The sequence below is a fragment of the Rhynchophorus ferrugineus genome, unplaced genomic scaffold (genome assembly GCF_030347505.1).
Source record: "Rhynchophorus ferrugineus isolate W39M unplaced genomic scaffold, kcgeb_rfMv2 rfM7, whole genome shotgun sequence".
Lineage (NCBI taxonomy): Eukaryota > Metazoa > Arthropoda > Insecta > Coleoptera > Curculionidae > Rhynchophorus > Rhynchophorus ferrugineus.
This window is the reverse complement of record NW_027472586.1, coordinates 11,526,182-11,552,372: the sequence shown is the minus strand read 5'-3', so window position 1 is coordinate 11,552,372 and position 26,191 is coordinate 11,526,182. Positions and strand designations below refer to the sequence as shown.

Here is a 26,191-nt window from a genome sequence, read left to right as displayed (position 1 = left end):
GTTAAGACTTTAGATGAAGTAAATCAACGCTGACGAATTTGCTATAAGAACGGGCACAATTTTCGGAAATTTAAAATTGACTGCACACAAAACAAAGTTACTTATAAAAATATAACATTATATATTTTTCATTATAATTATTATTATTATTTATATCGTTATTTATATATTTATATTGTTATCTTAAGATTGTGATGTACCACAGATTTTATACTTAAAAATACATTTGGATCTTGTAAAAAATAATTGTTTTAATGTAATTTTTTTTAATTTTTATGCGAACTAATTTTAGTTTTTTTTAATATATTCGTGAAGACGGAAGTATCCAAATAGTGGAGTGGGATTTAGTGGTGTTTTAGGCATTTTGCAATGCTCACGTATTATTCTGATATGTAGATTGATTAACTTCACCATACAAGCAAAGTAAAACTTTCTCTTATTGATTAATTACTAAACTTGTGAACCCTCAGACGTCAAAAGGAACATACAGAATTGGCCAATAATATTTGAACAGCATGTTGCTCTAAGCTCTGAGCAATACGTTGCTCTGAGCGATACGTTGTGATACCACAACTTTTTCGTGGCCAAATTTACAGACCTTCACATAATTCAAAGACCTTGGCTTCAACAAGATGGGGTAACATATCACGCTATTACTGACTCTAGCGGCATTTCATCAAGGTTTAGGTCAAAGATTGATAATAATCCTAAACTTGGAAAATTAGATTTCTTCCAAAGAGAATTTTTGAAAAACATTTTTTTATTAATCTGCTAGAACGTCAACAATCTGCCAGTGGGCAAGCAAGTTAGTCTAAAAACTATTCGAGCTTATTCTAGAGATTATTAAATCTCACTATATGTGCCTATTAATCAGTTCGTATGGTAGTTTGCGTTTGAGTCTATGCACTACATTGTCATCGCGCAAATTTAACTGTTTGGCGAGTGCATTGGGATGCACTAATAGTCTTTCAGAGTACTACGCACTAACACTCCGAATCACACTCGTTATGGGTTCTATGGGGATATCGTTCTGAATCAGTTTGTTGGACACGTAATATGGAGCATCGACGATGACTCGCAACACTTGGAACCTCTGGAGGATATCTATGTTAGATTTGCTAGTAGTACCTCACAGTTCAATACCATAGATCCAAATGGGCCTAAGTATTGACTTATACAGCAAAACCTTGTTATCTAATGGTAATTTAGATTTACGCCCTATCAGTCAATACATTTGGTTTAGTTTAAGCCCAAGCTGTTTGCATTTTGTCACAATATGTTTTTTCCATGTCAAACGTCGATCGAAATGCATTCCCAGTTATTTAACGTTGTCTGCTTGCGGAAGTTCATGATTATTCAATTTTATTGAGGGACGTGTTCTTCTGCAAAGGGTGAATGTCACATGGGTAGATTTTGTCCCATTGATACGCTACATTTTCAACCACAATTCGACTTCGTTAAGATGAAGTTGGAGGTTTCTTGTGGATCATATTGGATCCTCGTGTAATGATAAAACCGCTGTATCGTAAGCATATGTTGCAACAGTAGTGTTTCTTAGGGTCGGTGGGTCAGATATATACAATAGATATAACAATGGGCCAAGAACACGAATATATTGGGTGTAGGTCACTGTATTCATCACCCTGTTTGACAATAAAATGTCTGTCTGTGAGGTACGATTTCAGCAATTGAAAGTGCTTTTTCAATTTAACATGCAGTCCAGTGTTCCACACCTTGTCGAAGTCCTGAAAAATATCGAGATATGCAGCGGGGAAATATTTTTTATCGTTTAAGTTTTTGTTAATTTGGTTGACTAATCTATGTATTTGTTCTATGGTTCTGTGTTTATTACGGAAAAAGTCTGGTATAATATTTATCTCCTCTGCGATATTTAAGTGTCTTAATGTACAGTTTTTCGAATAATTTAGAGATCCCAGGTTTATAGGACAATAAGAGGAGATGTCTTCTGATTTTGAGGTTTAAGAATTATAATGATTTGAGCCACTTTCCAAGTGCTAGGAAAGTAATTGACTTTTTTGAGAGCTCTTCTAAGATTCTTTCAGTATTTAGGTCAGAACCAGGAGCTTTTTTTTGGAATTAATTTCTTTATGTATTGTTTGTTTTACTTCATAAATATTAAGTTTCTCATGTGGCATATCCATTTGAAACGGAGTGTTAAGAAAGTCAACTATGTTATTTTTTTCTGTTGCGGATATTTCAGACTTATTTCAGATTTATTTTAAATGTTTAGAGAAGACTTCCGCTTCATCTTTATCATTCCTAGCGCAGGTATTGTTGTCAATTTTAATGGGTTGATTATATTGTTGAAGTTTTTTAATCTTTCTTGTTACTTTCCAGAGAGAATATTCCGTTGCATCAGTTGGCGTTAGGTTTTCTAAATAGTTTTGAATTATTTCATTTTGTTTCTTATTGTTTAGCCCTTTCAACTCTTCTGTGTCCTTGTTAAATTTTCTCTTGTTTTCTGCTGTTGCCAGGTTTTCTCTTTTTGGCAATTTTTTTTTGTTTAATTGTAGATGAAATATAATTAACCTATTAGAGGTTGCGTACTATGCGGCCTGTTGTATTTCTGTATTTCTTTCTGCTTTGAGAGATAAATTTAGATATATTAAACTGTATAAATTCTCTCTAAATAATGGACAATTAGTTTTGGTGGTATGCAAAGAAGGAGATTTTATTTTGTTGAGAATATTTGAGTTCATTGTTATAATAACGGGTGAGTGATCAGATGATAGATCGAAGCATGATTTAGCTTTGCACGTTTTGGTGTCAATATTTTTTGTAACACAAAACTCTGTAGTATCGGAAATTTTATTTCTATCAGACGGCCAATATGTTGGCGCATTAAAATACAATAAACAGTTATTTATTCATGACGTTGGGTATTTATTTCTAAGGAAATGTTAATGAACTTTTGGTCTACCCTATATTATTTATACTTCAGTAAAATGACAAGTAGTAAAGTTTTGAATAACGGGAGCTTTTGGGCGATCAATTGTAAGTCTCTGTCTCTCTCAACAACAATGTTGACTCAAACCCAAATTATTTTCGTTAGACTTATTTACTTCTTTAATAAAACTGTAAGCCGTTGTTATATATTTTTTCAAAGATTAAATAATAAATCTCGAGTAAACAGCAGTTCGATTAAGAGGATGATTAATAGAGATAAGGCTTGTAAGCACCACCTTGCGTTTGTTTACTATATTTTTTATCGTAACCATTATTAGATAATATTTACACAAAAAAGTCGGCATCTTCTTCTGTTTAAATTTTTTCTTATTTCTATAGATTCATTGAACTTTATCGTCCATACAAGCAGTCTAACGAGAAATATAATCTTCTATAATTAGTCTGTTCAAACAACGTCAATATCAATGAGGTAAGGATGAGGAACAATGAGCGATCAACATCAATGATCTTAGTTTAATTCATATTGAATTAATTTTTTATCAAGCCTTTTCATCAGACTGGACTGTCTTCTTTGGGTTTTCATTGAGGTGTAAACAGGTTTTGTGTTCTTGACGATACCTTTGATTCCTTCTTTGACTATGGACAGTCTTACGTTTTGGTTAGATTATAAATTAAAACCTTATTGTGAATTCACATTTTGGATTTTCTTCTTGAATTTTAATATAATATCCAAGGTCACCTCCAACAAATCTAAATGTTTGGTACTATTTTTATATGATGTGGTCATATGACATAGTCATACAGTTTGATATGTCCTTTTAAGTTTAACACGTGGTGGGATTGTTTGATCTTTGTTGGTAACACATACAGAAACAGTGAACTCATTTATTATCTGTCTATTATGTTAATTTTAGTTATTTTATAAATAATTTAGTTCTGTATTAGATTTTTGAATTCTTATATCATTCGTTAAGTTAGGTGCAGATCTGCAATATTTTTGTCTTCTTTGGTTTAGAAGGAAAGTTCGATTTTTAAATTTTTTAACAAAGTTCTGATTTGTTATAAAAGTGTTCAAAATATTTGGGAACCAAAAACGTATGTTACGAACATATATATTAAACTTTCATACCAAACTGTGTACAAGGCTTGTGCTACAAATCTATAGGAAATATACAAAGGATATTTGTTTGTTTTTTACTGTTCATTGTCCGATATTCTATGGATCTGACCGATTGACGATTGTTTTTGTCTGAATCCGAACTAATAATCCGAGATTTCGTTATTAGGTTCATAATTGCCTTTGTCTCCTGACTGAATTCGATTTTCTCGGCTTTGGTTTCCAGTGTGCAATAATTAGGTACATTTTGTTATGATTATTCTAGGCAATTATTTTAATATTACTCCAGCGATTAGATTTACTCTTGGGGTAACTATTATGATACCATTTTTAAGTTATTATTATTATTATTTATAACCTAACTTGTCTGTTCTTGATTGAGAGTATACACTTTTTCTAGATGTTCAGCAAAGTGCTCTGCTTTTTATTTAATGTTCCATTTGTTGCTTCTTATATGAGGATTCATTAAAAATGAAAAGAACACATTTCAGTGCTGTTTTAAAGGCAATTATACAGATTTTCTGTGTAGTTTGATTACTATAGATGAGACCCGATTCTATCCCTATGGTTCTAATCGGGTGATTTAGTTTTGTTTAGCTAACTAGCTGTAATCCTGAAATAGACCTGGTGTTAGCATCAATATTTTTTGATAAAAGATTAAGAAGATTAGATTAATTTTATGAAATTTTGGAACAGTTGAATGTAAAAAAGATCATAAACTCATTGAAGAACCTACCTTCATTACAAGGCTGTTATTTTTTGCTTGAAACCATGGAACAATCAGCCGCTTTATATCCACCGAAGAATTGATTGTATTTTACGTATCCACCGGGTAGTGTATACGGTTCCTACACTAGTACCAGTACTTTCTAATTATTAAGCTGTTTTTTTTGTGAAACACATTTCCTTATACGGTTTGCGAAAGAAAAAAAAACTGGCCTTTATATCAAGCAAGGTAACGTTTAAAGATTTACGAGATTATTATACTCGATGTACTGTAATTAACAGCTAGCGGACATATAAACGAATCTAGTAGTCACGTCTGGTAATCGTTTTTGATAATTTCTAGTGCTTTAGCGTTAATGGATCCAAATTCGATGCTAGACCACCTAATTTGTTTCTGTAGTGCGGTCGGTGATCAGTCTTGAGCTAAGATTATTTTTATATAGTATGTAAAATATTAATTTGGCTTTCACATATCTTTAGTAATTAATCTTGATGTAAAACTTGGTTGGATGGAGCATATCCAAAAGAAATGACCTTGAATTGAAATACAAAAAATATGTATTGGTTATTTGGATTACCGCTGTACAAGCAATTATTAAAACTTATATGGGCCTATTGAATTCAGTTATGGGGATGTTCTGCGATAATATATATATATATATATATATATATATATATATATATATATATATATATATATATATATATATATATATATATATATATATATATATATATATATATATAGTCTGTTCAAAGTTATTTTGTACATAACTTACATTAAACATCTTGATGACGTATGTACAAAGAAACTTTGAGTGGTCTCTATGTGTCAAATCATAACATCATCGCATACTTAGCGACTACCTAGCGACATCTGTTAAAAAAAACCGATAATGACTTTCCGGTACACCTGGTAAATGGTGGTTCTACACTTTATTAATCAATAAATATTGTTTATATGCCAGGTGTTCATGTTATTTTATTCATCTGCTGTAGTTCACTGTGTTCATCGTCTTGTTTTATAATAATCTGATGAACGAACGATTTTCAGTGAGTTTGTTTCGCCTCTACACTCTTTCTTCATTAGAGGGCGCTGCCTCGATCCTCAATGACAACGAGCAACGAATCCTGCCCATTGTTCCGATCAACCTTCGTCGATTCCGATATACAGCCGCGACCTCGGCGCCTTCGAGAGGACTTTCGGAGGACTCTGCTCTTATTTCGGCTCGTCTACACCTATACATTATTCATTGACGTGCCGACAAGTCGGATGTCGTTTAAAAATAAATTAAAAAGCGTTACATTATTTATAACGCGCCTCGCGGAATGAACTTGGCCTTGTCAAGGTCACCAGCTCTAGGATCAAGCAGTCGGTGAATTTTTTATGACGTTCGATTGGTAAACTATTCGGATATGCCGAAGGTCGTCGAAAGAATTTGCTGGGGTTCGCGAAAAATGTTCGTTAAAAGAAGGAAATTGAGGAAAGGTCTTTGATGAGTCACTGTAAAAGTGGGTGCGTTTGGATGGAAAGTTTCGATGCTGACTTCAGGTCAGAAAATGCCCTTTCGTTTTTATGAAAATACTTTTACCGGTTTTTCAGCAAATGTACTTTATGTTATTAGGTTCTTACCTGTAATCAGATATTTTTTTTGCTTTAAAAAATTAATTTATGGGCGAGAATTCGTACAATATATATTAATGAAAATATTTTCCATCGTTTTCTACAACTTTTTAGCAACATACCGATATTAACAGGTCTATATTGTTGTTTTTTTCTTAAAAAACTGCATGATTTTCAAGAAAATGGAAAATGTATTTATTCAAAGTATTGGCCATTTGATTCCATAGAGCTTGCCTATCTTTTAGGCAATTCATGGATGACATCTTAAAAAATTATTTGAGTAAAACCATTCATCGAGCTATTTTTGTCACTTCTTCGAAATTAGCGAAGTGCTGCTTTGGATCCTCGAGTCCCATGGATGTGAAAAGTTGATAGTCGGACTGGGCAAGGTCTGGAGAGCACGGCAGGCGCGATAATATGTCGCATCCGTCCATCGGAAGAGTTTTCAACGCTTTCTTGGGCGGTTTTGCTTTCTGAGACGGCGCGTTATCTTGCTGTCAAGTGTCATATGGTTCAAATTGATCAATTCTTGTCGGTAGCGATCACTATTAATTGTTTCACCAGGTTTCGACAGTTTCTGTGTTTGGTCCCACCATTGAGAGCATTGTCTTGCGGCCAAAACGATTTGACCTTGGAGTCGATCGGCTCCACCAGATGATAACCATGATTTTTTGACTTTAATACAGAAATTCCTTCCGATCATACCTTTGAAACATCATTTCACCGACGATTTTTCGATTTTTCACTTTCCTGCCATTCAATTGATATGACACCCATCTTCCCATCTTTTGGATTTTCTCCATTGCTCGTAATCGGTCGCTAATCATTTATTGGCCCATATTTAACGCTTCTGTCAATTATTTTTGTGTTTGGGTTAGGTCTCCATCCAATAACTCTTGCGGTTTTGCATCTTCAAATGTTCATCCTCACACTCACTGTACGTTTCCACCAGCAGACGATGACTTTTATATATATACGTATATATATATATATATATATATATATGTCAAATCATAATATCACAATTTAAACCTAAAGACGTCTGTTAGAAAAACCGGTAATGACTTTCCAGTATACCTGGTATGCGCGAAGAATGGTATTGGTTTGACAGCGAATAAATAATTCATTCCATTCATTTCCAAGCCAAACCATGCAGCATCCGTCTGAACAAGTGGTAATCACAAGACGCTATGTCTTGTGAATACGCTGTGTGCGGTAGAACTTCATATTTGAGGTGAGGTAGCATGTGGTCGAACATTGTCATGCAAGAGGATGATCCGCAAGCGATATGCTGGAGCAACATCACCAAACGTTCTGTTTCTAAAAGTATTTGATGGGTTTCAGCAGTAGATTTCTGTCTGTCTACACTAAATAACTCAATAATACTTACGGGAAAACTGTTATTTTATGTAGAACTTCATTCGACTAATCTTCTCTACGTTTTACCAGTAGTTTTTAGGCTTTGTTTAAGTTCTATTCTATTGTCTATATTTATTATAGTATATTATTTGAAAATAGCAATTAACATATTAAAATACGACAAAACATTCGTGGAGTATTATTCCATTTCATACAAAAATATCAAAATCATCCGATTTAACTATATAACTAACCAAATGGATAAAATTAGAGATATTGTCTATTGTTTTAGATAACCTTGCACCATCTCTCAGGTAACATACGAATCCCACAAGAAAGTGACTAAGATGTGGTGATTGATTTATCGAAACAAATGGTAGTTGGATGGGAAAAATTCTGGTGAATATTGAAGAACTTGTCTACTTGGTTGCATAATTGATCTTTTTTCATTCTTCTTTCTTCGCTGAGTTTCTTGAATGATTAGCTGCAGCATTTTGCACTCTGTTTGGCCAATTTCCAAAAATCCATAATAAGCAAGCATTGTTGGTTCTAGTAGATATCCGGTTTTGTTGTCGATGTAACAGGTCAATTGAAAAGTCCCCGGCCTACTATAGTAAAACGTATTTTTTGGCACAATTAGTTTTTTTTTTATTCAACATAAAATCCCTTCAAGGGTAGTACACTGATCATAGCGACCCTCCAACTTTTCGATACCATTTTTGTAGTACGATTTGTCCTTTACTTCAAAATTAGCCTCAGTTTTGGCGATAACCTCTTCATTCGACGAAAATTTCTTCTCAGCGAGCATTCTTTTGAGATCTGAGAACAGGAAATAGTCGTTGGGGGTCAGATCTAGACGATGCGGTGGATGAGGAAGCAATTCGAAGCCCAATTCATGGATTTTTGCTATCGTTTTCACTGACTTGTTACACACGGTGCATTGTCTTGGTGAAGCAGCACTTTCTTTTTCTTTAAATTTTGTCCTTCGAACGGTTCAATAACAATAGTCGCTGTCGATGGTCTTTCCTTTTTCAATATAGTCAATGACAATTATTCCATGCGCATCCGAAAATACAGACGCCAGCCGACTGTTGCGTTTTCCCACGCTTTGGAGCGGGTTCATCGTGTACAATCCACTCGGATAACTGTCGATTGGACTTCGGAGTGAAATGATGGAGCCATGTTTTTTCCATTGTTACATATCGAGGCAAAAACTCGGGTTTATTACGCTTGATCTTCTTCAAAGACGCCGAATCATCAAGTTGTCGTCCTTTTTGGGCAAAAGTGAATTCGCGCGGTACCCACTTTGCACAGGTCTTTCTCATACCCAAATATTCGTGAATGATATGATGTACACGTTCAGTTGATATCTTTAGAGTGTCTGCTATTTTATTCAATTTCAATTTACGGTGATTCAAAATCATTTTGTGGATTTTTTAAATGTTTTCGTCGGTAACAACCTCTTTTTGGCATCCACTGCGTTCACCGTCTTCGGTGCTCATTTCACAACGTCTAAACTTAGCCTACCAATCCTTGATGGTTGATTTTCCTGGGCAGTATCTGGAAACTCGACATCAAGCCAAGTTTTTGCTTCAGCTGTATTTTTTCCCTTCAAAAAGCAATATTGTATATCAACACGCGAAATTCCTTTTTATCAATTTTTTTTCACAATAACAAAAGTTGCTTCACTCAAAATGCTATAATTCACAAAAAAATGATCCGACTGCTGTCAAATTTATACACGCATCTTTTGAGGGTTGGGGCTAACTAGAAAACATATAGATTTAATTCTAGTAGCTCCATCTGTGTATCAGGCCGGTGATTTTTCAATTGACCTGTTATTGGGTGGTCCTGGATCTACTCAAGATTTTTTCGTTTGGCATTAGTTGTCTTGTTCAAACGTTTTGTATCAGTTAGGGTCATTGGATCAGCTGATAGGGTGGGGTTTAGTGGGTAGCCCAGAGGCAGTCTCCACATAAACAGTCCTTGAACTTATACTATACTTAATGTTACTTAGGTAGTCTGGTTCTGAGAGGCAAATCTGTAGAAACATTAAGTCATGCCTCTAAGAATGTACAATTTGTATAATAAAGACATATAAGTAAATATGTTAAATATATATAGATAAAAATGTTATGTTTTAGACTGATAGTTTTTCTTCTTCTTTTGCAGTGGACGTACTAGTCGATGATGAACCCGTTGGGTTGGAAATCTGTGATACAGCTGGTGAGGTAAGTTGAAGGCGAGTGAGCAAGTTAACATAAACAAATCAGAGCAAATCAAACACAGGAATTGGAAATTGAAATGTCAATGTTAAATGGTACCCAGCAAAAAAAGTTTTTATAAATCCAATCTTCTGTAGAGCCCTACTTCTCTTTGTTCATCAGACATCCATTTAACGTTATTCATGCGATCTACAATACTTTAGCAAGCGCGAATCTTGTAATCCTTACTAAAAATATTGCGACGTAGCCAGTTCTTGCAAAATATAGGTGTATTCCAAGAATACAATAAACCAATTAATATATCACTTAATGTTAATTACGTAATTTACTAGAATCATAAATTAAAGAAAGCTTTTTAGTATGTAGAATAATGTAATGGAACGTTTAATGTGACACTTTAAGAGCAAAAAACTGAATTTTATTTATGCATCGATTTATTGAATCATTTTAATGAGTAAACATCATTATCTAAAACGTGCCTTCCATAGTATACTAGATGTATTAACAATTATTAAATAGAAAACATTAACAGTAAAAAAATTATAATGGGAAACAGGAAAAAAATAAAACAACATGTTTGATAAAAAATATAATTTATCTATCGATATATAAACAGAGTTCTAGGTGCATTTTTTAAAATATGGTATCTCCTTTAGGTATGGTTTACAATCCTCCATTTATCTTAAATAATTCTCTAATATATAGCCCAAATTTAAGGTATTAATTTTATCTAATCTATTTGATTGCTGAATATCAAAAATATAAATTTACTAGTCCGTAAATGTAAATTTTCCAAATTACATTTATTTCTAGTTTCTCTACAATACTATTTCGATCTGATTTTAATAGAAGAAGTCATTTTCGTGTCCTACACGTGTTCTAATGTATTCTATCTTACATTTTGTTCTCCCTTTGTGTTAGTTTCGTTACCGCTCACCTATCGATTTACTTTTATAAAGTAAAATAATTACATTATATTACATTTGTTTTGTGATACTTAATATATGAGACTTTTGTTCAACCAATTTTCAATGGTTCTTGTTAAATAGTAATGTTATGGAAGGATTGTATATGATTAGTCTGGGACATATTCGCATAAAACAGTCACAAACATTTCGCAGAACATTTACGTTGGCAAGCTCAATGGTGTCCAAAATATAATTGATTTGGTATAGAATGGAATGCTTTATCTGAGCATATCTCATCAAAAATCACATCTTATAGATCATATAGTCATGGCACAACATTAAAATCGAATAAAATCTAAAGTGTGGAAAGAACAAAAAAGTCCTCCTTTGCTTTTGGTAAAAATATAAATTTGACTCTTATCAGAGATTTATGGGAATATGTCAAAGGGTAAGAGGCATTAAAAACTGTAGGAAAGTCTTTAAAACATTTGTCATTATTCGGTTGGTATAACATTAACACTGAAGGCAATGGATTGGGTGGCGTGGAAAAGAGTTTATCGCATATTTTTATAGAAATATCTCTTATCAGATATTTTATTGTCGTATATAAAATTGATAAATAAATTATGTTTGTTATCTTATATATTTTATTTCCTTTTTTCCTATAAAAATTATTTTAAAATTTTTATAAAAAAAAATTTAAGTTGTCCAATGTTAGCGAAGTGTCCAAACTAAACGAAGCTCTAACTTGAATTTCAAAAGAAATTTTAGTTTAATTTGTGAATTCAAGGTACTATACTATAGTTTATTCAAAGCTTTTTTTACATACGTCATCAAGATGTTTAATGTATTACCCGCCGTAATTTGTAAATTCATAATTGTTTTAGAATCAGACAATATTTTCCTTTTCATTTTATTCTAGTTAAAAAGAAACACAATGCTGTCTGATTAGTTGGAACACGTAAACGAATGAGCCTGTCAAAGTCGTCCGGTTGTCAGACGTATGCAAAATTCTTGAAAGCAATAGTGATAAGAGGTTATAACTCTAACCTATAAACTATTGTGACTCTATAATTAACTGTAGTTTTTAAATATACTAATGTTGAAATAAAATATATTTGATAACATTTTTGTAACAATTATTTTATTTAGATTGAATTCTGTTGTATGTCAAAGCCAAACCGAACTAAAACTCAGAGTTGATGCGGCAACATTGCGACATTTTGATGTCACAAATTCAAAGGACGTTTGTACAAAACAACTTCGAACAGATTATAATTATTTTCTTCAAATATAGGTATAATTTACAGGAGCTGGCAACGTCGCAACGTCAAATTTTTGACGCTTGTCGTTGGTCGTTTTCGTTGCTAAAAACCATCTAATTTTCGTTTAGTCTGGGCTGGTTTTCACTTTTCGATGATAAGAAACTATGAAAAAACAAAAAAAAGGCAGAATTTGATGAAAATGGTTGACTACCATAGCTGCAGTACTTTAAAGTCATCTATTACGAAAAACCGAAATTACTTTATTCCCAACTTTATAATTTTCAACGACATCATTTAGCTTTATACGTTGAGACGTGTTGAACCTGAAAGAGGCATTAACCTTGGGTGGTTGAACAAAGATAGCCTACGTGTCAAGGAAAGCGCTAAATCTGGACGTTCAACCAGGAGAAATCACTTGCCAGGGCTGATTCACGCGTAAAGTTCTGTTGCTCATCCCGCGTCCTTTAAATAAAATCGGGCGCCATGCGTTAGACCGCCGAAGAGATCTGAAAGAAGCCATCAGCGAAGACGCCAAGTTTTTTTTAATATATATAACCGTATAACCGCGACGTTTTTCTCCCGTTAATTGAAGCTAATTTTTAGAGATAATATTGATCCCCGATGCCAATTAACATCTAGTCCGGGTTGGCTGGGCTCGTGACCGTTTAATGCGTCTCATTTTTTTGTATTTATTTCGGTTGGACTTTTGGTATTTTTGATAGTTTTTTATATTATATTTCATCAAGTTAAAGAAAATTAATGAACATTGCATGATTAGTGTCCTTATTCACTGAGTAACTCAATAATAGTAAATGGAAAACCGTTATTTTATGTCAAGATATGTCGAAACCGTCGAATTTAAGAGTTAGGTTAGGTTGTTTAAGAGTTGTTGTACGTTAATACTTCGCATTTTCACCCATAGATATCGGTGCTCAAAATACATGCAAGCATCTAATAATTTGTTGTATTAAAAAAAAAATGTTTTTTTAAATATCAAATTACACATGTTTGCAACGTAAAGTTGATTATGTGTAGTGACAACGAAAATAATATGAAAAAAAAATCCAGAACGTCAGGATTTTTTGAAATGCATTGAGTATCCTGAACAATAAAGTATTTTCATAGATTCATCAAAAAGAAACCTTAAAACAGTTCTGCTTCACACCGACTGCTGTTTCCATTCCTGTAGGTCATTCTGTAGATCTCAAAGAAACCTACAAGAACTTGAAAGCACGAAGGTGTGGTGTGCTGTGATTTTGTTTTTGAACATTTTGTACATGTTACCCGGACAACAAGCTGGGTTTATCAAATTCCATTGCTTTTTTTGTCTGTGAGACAGCAGAGACCGAGCAGATCACATGACCAAAAAGAGTTGGACACCGCGGGGGCGTAAAGAACATTCTACAAGAAACATTTGTACCTCCACATAAAGTTGTTTTACCGCCGCTGCACAAGGACTGTGGCTCGTCCATCTAAATCATCTTATCCTGGTCAGCTTTAATTTTTTCATTTTACTTAGCCAAGAAGTGTACTGGGACCAATGCTCTACACTTGTGATATACCACAAGTGGAAAATATTACGATGGCTACATTTGCTGATAATACTGCGACTATAGCTGTCGGAGACAATAGTGAGGAAGCCTCACGAAATTTACAACAGGCAAGTGACAATATAAATAAGTGGACACAAGCTTGGAAAATAAGAATTAATGAAAGTAAATCTGTACATGTGCAGTTCACCTGTAAACAGACCGTACAAGCACCAATAACATTAAATAATACTATCATTCCATACAGCAACAACGCTAAATATCTCGGAATGAATCTCGATGCAAAACTTCGCTGGAAGGAACATATAAAGAAGAAAAGAAAAGAACTGGAATTGAAATATAGGAAAATATACTGGCTAATTGGAAGAAAATCACAATTATCAGTACATAATACATTGCTATTATATAAGCAAATACTGAAACCTATATGGACATACGGAGTTCAATTATGGGGATGTTCTGCAAAGAGTAACATACAAATTTTTCAGAACATAGTCCTGAGAGGTATTGTGGGTGCACCCAAATACTATAGAACTGATTACCTACATCGAGACCTTCAAATACCCACAGTAAGTAAAAAAATCAAGAGAATTGCAAGGGGGCATGAGGAAAGACTCCATTCTCATACGAATATTGAAATATTGCAACTCTTGGATACCACCAGAACAGGACACAGACTCATAAGACAGGCTCATCAAACCATCTGATCTTTGTAGTGTTGTCTAGTGAGGTGCATATATTAAAATATTCAGCAGTGAAATGTATAAACATTATATTACCAGAGACTGAGCTGGGCCGATGGGTCCTCCTAGTTATATACCTAGATTTAAGTTATCATAAAGACAAATTGTAGGTTAGACGGAAACCACTAGTAACAATGTATTAAATAATAATAATTCTACTTAACCGTTGTGTCTGAAATAATTTAAGCACAGTTAACAAATTTTGCAGCTTCAAAACAGTAATCAAATTTCTAAAATATAACCATACACCATGCAGTAAATATAAATTCGTACCTGTTTATTATAATTCGTCTATCCTTGACGGTTGAGTTGCCTGATGGCTCCATTTATATATTTTGTGCCATCAATGATTTTTAACGTAGACGATTTTGGATTAATTTACAGTCATTAAAGAATTGTAAATGTTTGAAATCTCTTCAGAAATCTATAAATAGAATACTAAAATTGTATAAACATTGATATTTTCTTCCTTATCATAACTTTGTTCATTATGTAACTGGCCATTTACAATAATTTAATATTCTTCAAGAAAAGCTCATACACTACATATTTTAACAATAAACATTGCTTTCGAGGAGAAGGACACTGTATATTACTATCGAAAAGTGATTCACAAGACATTTTATTTTGTTATACCATTGTGAAAAATATGGTTATAAATACCGTTGGGAACTTTCGACTGAAATTGACTATCGACTGTTTAGTAATTGACTACTTTTTACTATTAACTGTCTCATTTGCTATTTTTGGTTCCACTGATTTTACTACTTTTTATTAGTGACTAGCGTTGGGAACTATCGACTGTTTAGTAATTAACTACTTTTTACTATCGACTGTTTCAGTCCCTATTTTTGTTTCGTCTGTTTTTACTACTTTTTACTAGTTTGCTTGTAAATAATATATTGTGTATTATATAATAAATGGTAAAATACTTTTGACTGTTTTTATATCAATAATGGGTAATATTTCCAGTACTCTCTCGATTTTTTGTTAAAACATTTCCTTTCAGTAAAAAATAAGGTCAGTAAATTTTTTTTCTTTTCTTTTTTAAAGTTAGTATATGAAGGAATATATACATCTCCGTCTCCCTTATACTACCACTGGAAAATATAGGCACATATACAATTAACTGTTCCAAGCTATTATCTCCGTCCTTTCCTCTCTCACAATTTACAGGAAAGGATTCGTACATCTTCGTGTGACATCACGAGTTAACAGTTGAACCGTGCCTAAATAGTAATTACTGTTTTCAGTCGCTAGTTTTTTGACTATCGACTGTGTCGCGACTATCGACTGTTTCGACTATTTTATTCGATAGTTCCCAACGCTAGTTATAAACAAAATGTTACGCGGCTTCGAACCAAACGATGAAAAACGTCAAATGCTTTTTTGGGACCGAGACTTTCCGACCGGAACCGAACACACTATGAGTTTATTTCGATCACCAGAAAATATCGCTGTTCGTCGAATCTTCCCCGAAGGTTCGGACCACTCGCTTCGTTCATGTCTGTACTCACTATTAGATAAAACAATACGAATTGTCAATGGTCTGTAAATAAACTCATTGGACATAGTTACCCAAATAATCAAGGAACGTGTCGTTCTATGACAAAAATGACATCATTTTCGGATTCAGCATACCAAGAAACATAAATATTACGTCACAAAACCTGCGGACTTGTGTAATTTATTTAATTAAATTTTACATACATTTTGGGATATTTTATTATATATCACATGAGCATTCTCAACTTTATTGTTTCCATTCAACATGAACTATATTAAGCAGAACGTTAGAAAGCAGTATGATTAAGTACCACACCTTTTTACTTCAAGATTATATTGTGGAAAAATACAGGAACTCGCATTTTACGAAAAACAAAGTGTCACATTAATTTTAATTTTTCTTATTAAACCCACGAAATAATTTTATCCTCACGATGACTAATTCTCGATTTATTCGTTATCTCAGTAATTTGTGATAATTTCCTCTACGTACGGTGAAAAATAATGTAAAGAGAATTTCATTTGTTGAGATAAATCATTTGTTTCTAAATTACGAATGTGGTTACTAAGATTTTAGTAAAAATGGAAACATTAACTGTACTATAAAATTGGTTTTGTGCTACCAATAATACATGCTGCAACTAGGGATAGTTAACTTTTTGTAAATATAAGAAATGTAATATGCTTAATATGTTATCATAAATAAAAAATATAATTGTTCCTGACTATTTTTCTGCTTTATTCAATAAATTTGAATTATTCATAGTATTGCGATTTGATAAATAAATTCATTAACTTTAAAATTATATTAATGTTTTAATTTAGAGTTGATTCTTGAGCTCGATTAAACGATTCATGCAATCGAAAAATATAAAAATAAAACCTTACCATGAAAATAAAAACGAAATTAAATGCTGAAGAAGAAAGAAAGAAAATGTTTTAATTAATATATATTGTACCAAAATTTCTCAATAAATGTCTTTTTTAAGTGAAAAAATGATCAGAAAGCTTTGCAAGCACTTTAATATTAAATATTCATAAAATATTCATGACGTACAAGCCAAAACAAAAGTAAATTTTAACAAAATACAAGCTATTAAAATGCATATCTTAAAATAAACAAACAACTTTTGACGACGGCATAACATTGCAATTTGCAAAACAATAAATACTATAAGGTAAAAGTTAATCTTAATTATTTATTATTAACTAAAATGTTTTGTCAGAAAAAGTAAATTAAATAAAATTATAGTGTAAAGTTCTTTTAAAATAAACCAAATACTTTTAATATACTTAAAATTTACACATTCTTTCAAAACTTTAAGTAACAGTTTACATTTAACAGACACTTTACGTTGTATTTGAACTGTAAAATTATAGTGTAAAGTTCTTTTAAATTAAATCAAATACTTTTAATATACTTAAAATTTACACATTCTTTCAAAACTTTAAGTAACAATTTACGTTTAACAGACACTTTACGTTGTATTTGAACTGTAAAATTATAGTGTAAAGTTCTTTTAAAATAAATCAAATACTTTTAATATACTTAAAATTTACATATTCTTTCAAAACTTTAAGTAACAGTTTACATTTAACAGACACTTTACGTTGTATTTGAACTGTAAAATTATAGTGTAAAGTTCTTTTAAATTAAATCAAATACTTTTAATATACTTAAAATTTACACTTTCAAAACTTTAAGTAACAGTTTACATTTAACAGACACTTTACGTTGTATTTGAACTGTAAAATTATAGTGTAAAGTTCTTTTAAATTAAATCAAATACTTTTAATATACTTAAAATTTACACATTCTTTCAAAACTTTAAGTAACAATTTACGTTTAACAGACACTTTACGTTGTATTTGAACTGTAAAATTATAGTGTAAAGTTCTTTTAAATTAAATCAAATACTTTTAATATACTTAAAATTTACACATTCTTTCAAAACTTTAAGTAACAATTTACGTTTAACAGACACTTTACGTTGTATTTGAACTGTAAAATTATAGTGTAAAGTTCTTTTAAATTAAATCAAATACTTTTAATATACTTAAAATTTACACATTCTTTCAAAACTTTAAGTAACAATTTACGTTTAACAGACACTTTACGTTGTATTTGAACTGTAAAATTATAGTGTAAAGTTCTTTTAAAATAAACCAAATACTTTTAATATACTTAAAATTTACACATTCTTTCAAAACTTTTAAGTAACAGTTTACGTTTAACAGACACTTTACGTTGTATTTAAACTGCAAAATTAGTGATATTCAAACTCTTTTTTCTCTTCGGTCTCTTTTTACTCTGACTTATTACTAACAATCACAAACAAAATTTAACCGCAAATTGTGTTTTGTTGATACAAAGGGTTGACGTAAAGCACAATGAGAGTTATTTTTAATACTTGATAGAATGTACAGATTTTTAGAGATAATTTATGCCATTTTAACAAAGTTGAAGAATTTTGCTTTAATTAAAATACAAATTACAAATTATTATCTCGCCTGTGTTTCAAATCCAAAATATACAATATTTTTAACTTGTATATTTGAAACATAAGATACAAGATACTATATTTTAACTATTTTTATTAAAAAAAAATACAGTCAGGTGTTACGTTTTGCAAATAGAATATAATTGATCAATCTTATTTATCACCAAAAGAAGAATTTCCTTTCATGACCATCATATTTTAAAAAACGCTGTCAGACAAACAGCCCCTTGTTGGGGAATGAATTAAACATGCTAAAGAGAACAATCTTTCTACAGATCCTGAAAAAGCACAAATTTCTGTTATATTAAAATTTTAATAATATATAAACAATAAAATTTTAATATATATTTTATTGTATAAACACATTTTTTATATTAGGATAGCTTTCAAGGATTATAAGCATTTTGTTTTTGTCATTTAGAAATTTGGTTAACTCTAACTCAATTAACTCTGTTCACAAAAAGAATAAAATCATCATTTTCTTTACTAGTAATGATAGTCCTGTTACTTCTAGGATTCTTTTCAAGTCTTTTGTTATTTATTCCTTAGGTATGATTTGCAATATTTCATTGCCATCTGTCATCTGTTGTGATGCTTTCAATGCATATTGTAACTAGTATGATGGCAATATGGCTCCATTTATTTCACGTGACGGTTTCTTCTTTATAAGTATTTAAAATACTAACTATATTCAGTCAGGTAACTTAAACTAATTAAGAATTACTTTTTAAGAAGCAATTGAAATAAAAATACCAAATATGTACGTCCCAATACGACGTACCGTCCATACGACGTCATCTAAATTTGTGACGTCAAAACGTCCCAATGTTGCCGCATCAACTCTGAGTTTTAGTTCAGTTGGGCTTTGATATACAACAAAATTCTAATCTAATTAAAGTGATTCAACAATAACGTTATCAAATATAATTTATTTTAACATTATTATACATCTAAAAACTAAAATTAATTATACAGCCACAATAGTTTATGGGTTAGAGTTATAACCTCTTATCACTATTGCTTCCAAGAATTTTACATACGTCTGACAACCTTTGACAGGCACATTCATTTACGCGTTCGAACTAATCAGACAGAATTGTGTCTCATTTTAACTAGAAAGAACAATAAAGAAGATGAGAAGAACTTTGAATAGATCATATTAGTATTTCAATTACGTATTTTGTTTACAAGTCATTGAAATACTGCCCAACCCTCCACCTTAATATGAACTTATCTATAAGATTCTTCGACATAATTTACTGCTAGTTACGCAGTTTTTTTTTATAAACACTCATACATTTTATATGTCGTTAAAAATTATCTCTTATAAAGAATTTCTGATGTTTTACATCAAAACGTAAAAAATTACTCTTTCTTTAGTTAACACTGTGGAAATGGAGATGGTTTTAACTGACCCAGAAACGGTATCAGTTGAAATCATTTAAATAAAAACCAAGAAAACCGCAAAGTTATTATTAGATATTGGAAATAAAGCACGAGATGCTAACCACATCCAGTAATAATACGTACTAGCTATGAACTTTCGATAACACATCGTTTAACACCACAAAAACAACTGATAAAGTGCATTTGTTTTGTGTTTTACTCACTTGTGTTTTAAATAATCGGAAAATTACTCAGTAACAAACACTCTTGCAGATGTATTGCTAGTTAATTTTTAAAATAAGGTAATTTTGATTGCGCGCCATTTTGGTTATGTGACGTTTAGCTCAGTTTTGCTTTAACCATTGTGTTGTGTAGACGTCCAAATTTTGTTACGGAGACGAGTTGAGTACAGTAATGCAATCCTAAGGCTATCTGGTGAAATTGAAGATTTTTCGTATAAATTGTTAATGAGGGATGAAGCCCATTTTCTTCTTAATGGCCACGTCAATAAACACAACAGTCGGTTTTGGGGAACACAGAATCGTCAATTAAATCATGAAACATCATTGCATCCACTAAAAACAACTGTATGATGTGGTATTCATGCTGGAAACATCATTGGTCCCTGTTTTCTTGAAGATGATCAAGGTGTTGCTGTTACTGTTACTCCTGAACGGTACTAAGACATGATTCGAAATTTTCTTGTGCTTGAAATGGAAGAGCAAGGACTAGAGGACATGTGGTTTCAGCAAGATCACACAGTTCGTTAAACAATTCAATTATTGAATGACGTTTTTCCACGAAGACTAATTTCGCGAAGTGGCGATTTAGCATAGCCAGCCAGATCTCCGGATATAACAGCACCAGACTTTTTCTTATGGGCTTTTAAAATCAAAAGTTTATATGAAGAAGATAATATTCGTCACGAAATTGAAGAAATTCAGCCTCAGATGTTGCAGGATGTCATGAAAAATGCCTTAAACAGAGCCGAAAGTTTTATAGCGAATCGCGGTCAGCATTTAGGTGATCATAGCGCAAAAAAAAATGTAAAGACCAAATAAACTTTTTATGAAAACCAAACTGACTTATCTTTTCTTTCAGTAAAGTTTTAGGGAATCAAAATGGTAACGGAACTTTTGCCCCACGTTGTATATTGTACAGAAATGTTCATTATTCTGGATCACTATTTTTCGAAAAATCTGATAAAATTAAAATTTAGACTTTTAACTAGTTGCTACGTAAAACCGAAAGAAACCAACTTGTGCCATGAAAAATATGAAAATCAAACACAGAGCGTTTGTTTTTGAACCCGTTTTTATTACGTCAATGTTCTTTTGTGTCGATATATTTGTGATAAATAGTAAAAAAAATAAGTTTTTTCAAATCTATATATAAAAATCTTCAACAACTTTCTGTCATTGAAAAATATGATAATTAAACACAGGGCGTTTGTTTTGAATCAGTTTTTATTATGTTAATGTCCTTATGTTTTGATATTTTTATGATAAATAGTAATAAGGTGTTTGTTAAAGTTTTTTCAACTCAAAATTTTAATTAACAATATTATTTATATATAAAAAAACGTACAGAAATGTTGATTGTTGTCGACCTTTGTTTTTTCGAAAAAATTTTTTTTGAATTATTCGCTAAAATTAATATCTAAATGTTTTTTGACCCGATTTTTATTGTTCCGACCAACTGTCTTAACGGACACAAAAAAAAACAGCAAAGAAACCATAAAACGTTGGACCACCTTTATACCGTCGGTTTAGCGTTACTCATCGCTGAGAACGATTATAGGTTAGGATCTTTTCTCCTAAACCTCAAACCGAACCCAATCCGTTTTCGAAAAAAATAACACTTTCTCTTTTCGGGCCAGGCACCGTCGACCATTACGATTGGCGATTGTTTTCCTTTTTCTTCCCCCTATACGCGAATAGCTCGTACCGAGAGTACCGTTGCATGGGCCGAACGGCGCTATCGAGGAAGAAGAGCCAGCGTATAATTACCGGATCGATAGGATCGACGGAGACTTTCTTCGAGGATAACGGTCAAAGATCGCCTGTTGTTGAGTTTTTTTTTCTGTCCGATTTTTATTACGTCGAACCGCCGTTTTCGAAAATCACGGGAAACGAATCATGAATCGATATTTAGACGTGAAATCGATATTTCACCGGATTTGCCCGGTCCTGATTACGGTGGGACTTAACTCTCGAGATAATTAGGTACAAATTAAGCGTAAAATCGATCCGGATTTTTTATTCGATTTTTATTGTCTTGGGCCACTTTTTCGTTTGGACCGCAGAGTCTCCGGAAAAAGGTTTCGCAACGTCCGATATTCAGATCGCTATTGTAGCGATTTCGGTTAGTATAAATTTGCATTACAGGCATCTGTAAAGAAAATATTTTGTTGTTAAGGCATCTGATTGGTTCTTAAATAGATTTTACCAGGCAAATGTGGCAGGTGACACCATCGCATCATGTAACTAACTCCAGACTTCACATTCTATTACCTAATAAAATTTACATAAAAAACAAACTGCTGTAATTATAATAACTTCTTTAATTTAAAAATATGTTTTGTATCATCTAAATATTGGACGTCGCGAAACATTTCCCCAAAATTGCATATAAAATTAAGTCCTTATTTTCTCTGTATTTTGGACCATATATGATATTTTATTAGGGGGTGTTATATTTCGTATTTTAAAGTCTTCTTTTTACCAACTAGGGTTTATCTCCACTGGACCTACTGTTTAACGTGGGCTCCGAATTACGGTCGTCGGCTTTAAGCATATCGACTTGCGAGTAACCTACTTAGAGATCATCCCAGAAGACATCCGGTCTTACCCAATCTGGTTACCGGCGTGGCTGGGACCATTTTCCTTGTCGGATTTTGCACCCTTACCTTTTGGATAATCAGAATTATAAACAAACACAAACATAAATTTACGAACATATCTCAGCAGGATTCAAACCCCCGACTATCGCAATAGTGAGGACCGTCTTGTCATCTTGACCACTTCGCCAACTAAGCCGGTTCTCAGTAGAATTTGACATATCATGTAAATTGTCTTGAAGAAAAGTAGTTTTGAAAAAAAAAACGCGTTTAAAGGTTTTAGATGCCGCGTGAGTAAACAGTTATATCTCCGATAATAATTTAAATTTTAAAAAACCTCCTTTAAGGGCACATTCTTAGGGGTTTACGATTTGAAAATATGTATAAAAAATTGATTTTTCTAGATTTCTGGTTTAAAATTAAATAAAAACATAACATTTACATATCTATACATATTTACAATCCTTTGCAGAAGTAGAAGCATCAGGAATAACATATATATGATACAGAGAGATTAAAATAAACATAAAGCATGTTCAAACCCGAAAAAGTTAAATTATTCACGAACGCATTACGCCTCTACCCACTCGGCCATGGTCGATGGTGGATGCCCCACTCCTTTTTTTCCACCTGTCCGCCGAAACGACCGTTTTGCACGGGACGATTTGCATAATTTGTGACATCACCTTTTATGTTCCTGTGCTCCTTATCAGTCCTGTTCCAGACAGGCCTCATTTCGGCCTAATTTATGCGCCACACCGCGCAACCAGATTCGGACGGACGTTGGTGGGGGATTACCGGCGCCTTTTATCTCGCGCGTTGCCCCGAGGTCGTCGACCATCAAATCGACTAGATTAGGCAATGCGTCTTTTTCTGTTAATATTATTTCTATAATCTATCCGAAGTAGCAGTGAACTTACGTCATCTGAATTTATGACATTCAAGTAACAACATTCTTTTATAAATAAACTTAACATTATAGTACATCTAATGCATATGCTATCCAAGGACTTAAACTACAGATAATTAAAAAGCCACAATAGTTTGTAAGTTAGAGCTATTTTATGATATTTACATTGTACTATTTTCTAGACCACCTATGGCTTAAAATAATAGACAGTAAACTTAATTAAATTTGAACTTGAGTTTCAAGTGAGATGTTAATTTGGTGGAGAATATAACTTTGGTTTGTTATTGGAGTATTTATGTATTGATAAATAATTACATATTGTTTTACATCAACTTTTTTCTTTTTAAAATGAAAGATGTTTAATAAAGCTTCTTCATATTACTCTTTATGTATCATAAGGGACGAAAAACATATAAAGACATTTTAACTTGGATTTCAACAGAAATGATAGGATCTATGGTGTTAGGTTAACTTGTACATTCAAGATAATTAACTCCATTTATATTATATTCTTGAAATATACCTATAATTTTCAAGAACCGGCAACGTTGCAACTCAAACTCAAATCCTCGAGCGCTGCGAGGACTGAACTTAACTAGACTCTTGTAACTTTGCAGACATTTGACAACCGAACGATTTTTGCAGTCTAATTCTACTGCATGTTCGAACGTATCAGACAACATTGTGTCTCTTTTTTATTAGAACAAATTGAGAAGAAAAATATTGTGTGATGTTAAAACGAATTTACAAATTGCCATAAGCAATACATTATACATCTTGTTGATGTCAGTTCACTGCTACTTTGGATAGATTATAATTGTTTTTTGTTTGTTCACAGGAACTGGGAGCTTCCCTGAGGCGACTGTGCTATCCCGGCACCGACGTCATCATGCTTTGTTTCTCCGTCGTGAGACCAAATTCCTTTGAGTCCGCCTGCAAGAGGTGGGCTGAAGAACTGACACGCTTAGGGGCTCCGGTGGTCTTGGTTGGATGCCAGTCCGATTTACTCAATGATCTCGACGTACTGGGAAATCTCCACAGACAGGTGATCGATACCAATATTGATACCGATAGCGTTACTAACTATACGTTCTCTTTCAGCATCAAGGACCAGTGACTCGAGCCCGCGCACAAGAATTAGCTCACCGACTCAACGCCACCTACGTCGTGACGTCGGCGAAGACCTGCAATAACCTGAAGGAGGCCTTCGACGAAGCCATCACGGCGGTTCTCAAGAAACGAAAACAGCAGCGTCGAAGAAAATGGCTGAAGCTCTGTTGCTCGAAGGGAGAAACATAGGAAAAGCGTATCCTCGCAGAACGAAGAAAACACGCTTCCCCTAACGGCGAAATTAAAACAAAACAAAAAAAAACAACATTTTGTAAGGATCGAACGCATTCTTACCCAATAATTTGTGATATTTGAAATTCGTCCAGATATGTTAAACAGTTACAGTAGGTGGTCAGAAATTCGTCGGTTTTAACGGTAGTTCCGGCAACTGAGCAAAATAAATCGGCGATTTTTCCAAATGGAGAAACTGGTTTCGTTAACGAAACGGTTATTTATTGGGAGATAGCGACGTTTTGGCCGGTTTTCCGTAGACCCGCCCACTGTGTCCAATTTTCTATTGTTGATGGGTGATATTAAGTATTAAATTTCTATGATTAATTATATTTAATTGGCTACCCGAACGCACAGGTGTTCAGTGTGATATACACAGTGAAACTACTCTTTCTTTTTATATAATTTTTATGTAAATGGGCATGTCAAATGCGGAACATTTTTTATTGAATCTAAAAAGTGTTCATTCAATAATACCATAATTATCGAGTGATTGGGAAAAACAATTGACACGCGACGACCTTATCGAAACCGCTACGGTATTATATTATCGGTTGCGAGGTGGAGCGCCTCGCGATTATGAGATCGAAAATAATATCGACAAATTATTTCCGTTCACCGGCTGTAACTGTAAACTCTCTGATAAATTATCGCAAGAAGCCCGGAACAGTGGTGATTCCGAGCAGTCTTGCTGACTGAATGTACGTCTGAAATTAGCGGCGAACTGTATTGTCTAGTACGTAAGGTTGGCGACAACACGTTTTCGTAGTAATATTTTTGAAACGCCCTGTATATAATGTATACTACTCCCTATTGTTAAATATAAGAGAAACAAGTATCTTCCACTACACTTATTTGTGATACTATATTTTCAACGGTGAAAATTGGCTCCTTGTGACGCGTGAATAGTTGTGATTCGTGCCTTCTCTAATAAAGAGCGTATTTTTTATTGTGGCTTCTATTAAGATATACATATCGGTGACGTAGCTCAGCTGTAGTGGCCCCATTCCCTCGTCAAGGTGTTGATAACGACCCTGGCTTATCATACACTTGTCGCACGGTCTCTCCACAAATAATACTCTCAATGATGACAATTCAACAGCTGACTTGAGACTCTTTTTAGTTTTAGCCGCATTCCCATCTCACTATCGATGAATAATTTTAATATTCTTAGTTTTAAGTCGTTTTTTTACTATTATATTATAATCTGAACGATATATTATTCAGATCAATAAAGATTATTATTATAAATATACGTTTTCA

At 32.8% G+C, this 26,191-nt stretch overlaps 1 protein-coding gene across 1 annotated transcript in view; it reads left to right on the top strand.

Moving 5' to 3' along the window:
- LOC143199633 (uncharacterized) overlaps positions 1–26,179 on the top strand; it is a 58,099-nt gene extending 31,920 nt beyond the window's left edge. The window contains exons 2-4 of the mRNA XM_076409579.1: positions 9,927–9,985; positions 24,426–24,632; positions 24,689–26,179. Of these exons, the coding sequence (XP_076265694.1) occupies positions 9,927–9,985; positions 24,426–24,632; positions 24,689–24,886 (464 nt within the window). The 3' untranslated portion in view covers positions 24,887–26,179. The remainder of the gene's footprint in view (positions 1–9,926; positions 9,986–24,425; positions 24,633–24,688) is intronic.
- The last annotated feature ends 12 nt before the right edge of the window (positions 26,180–26,191 follow it).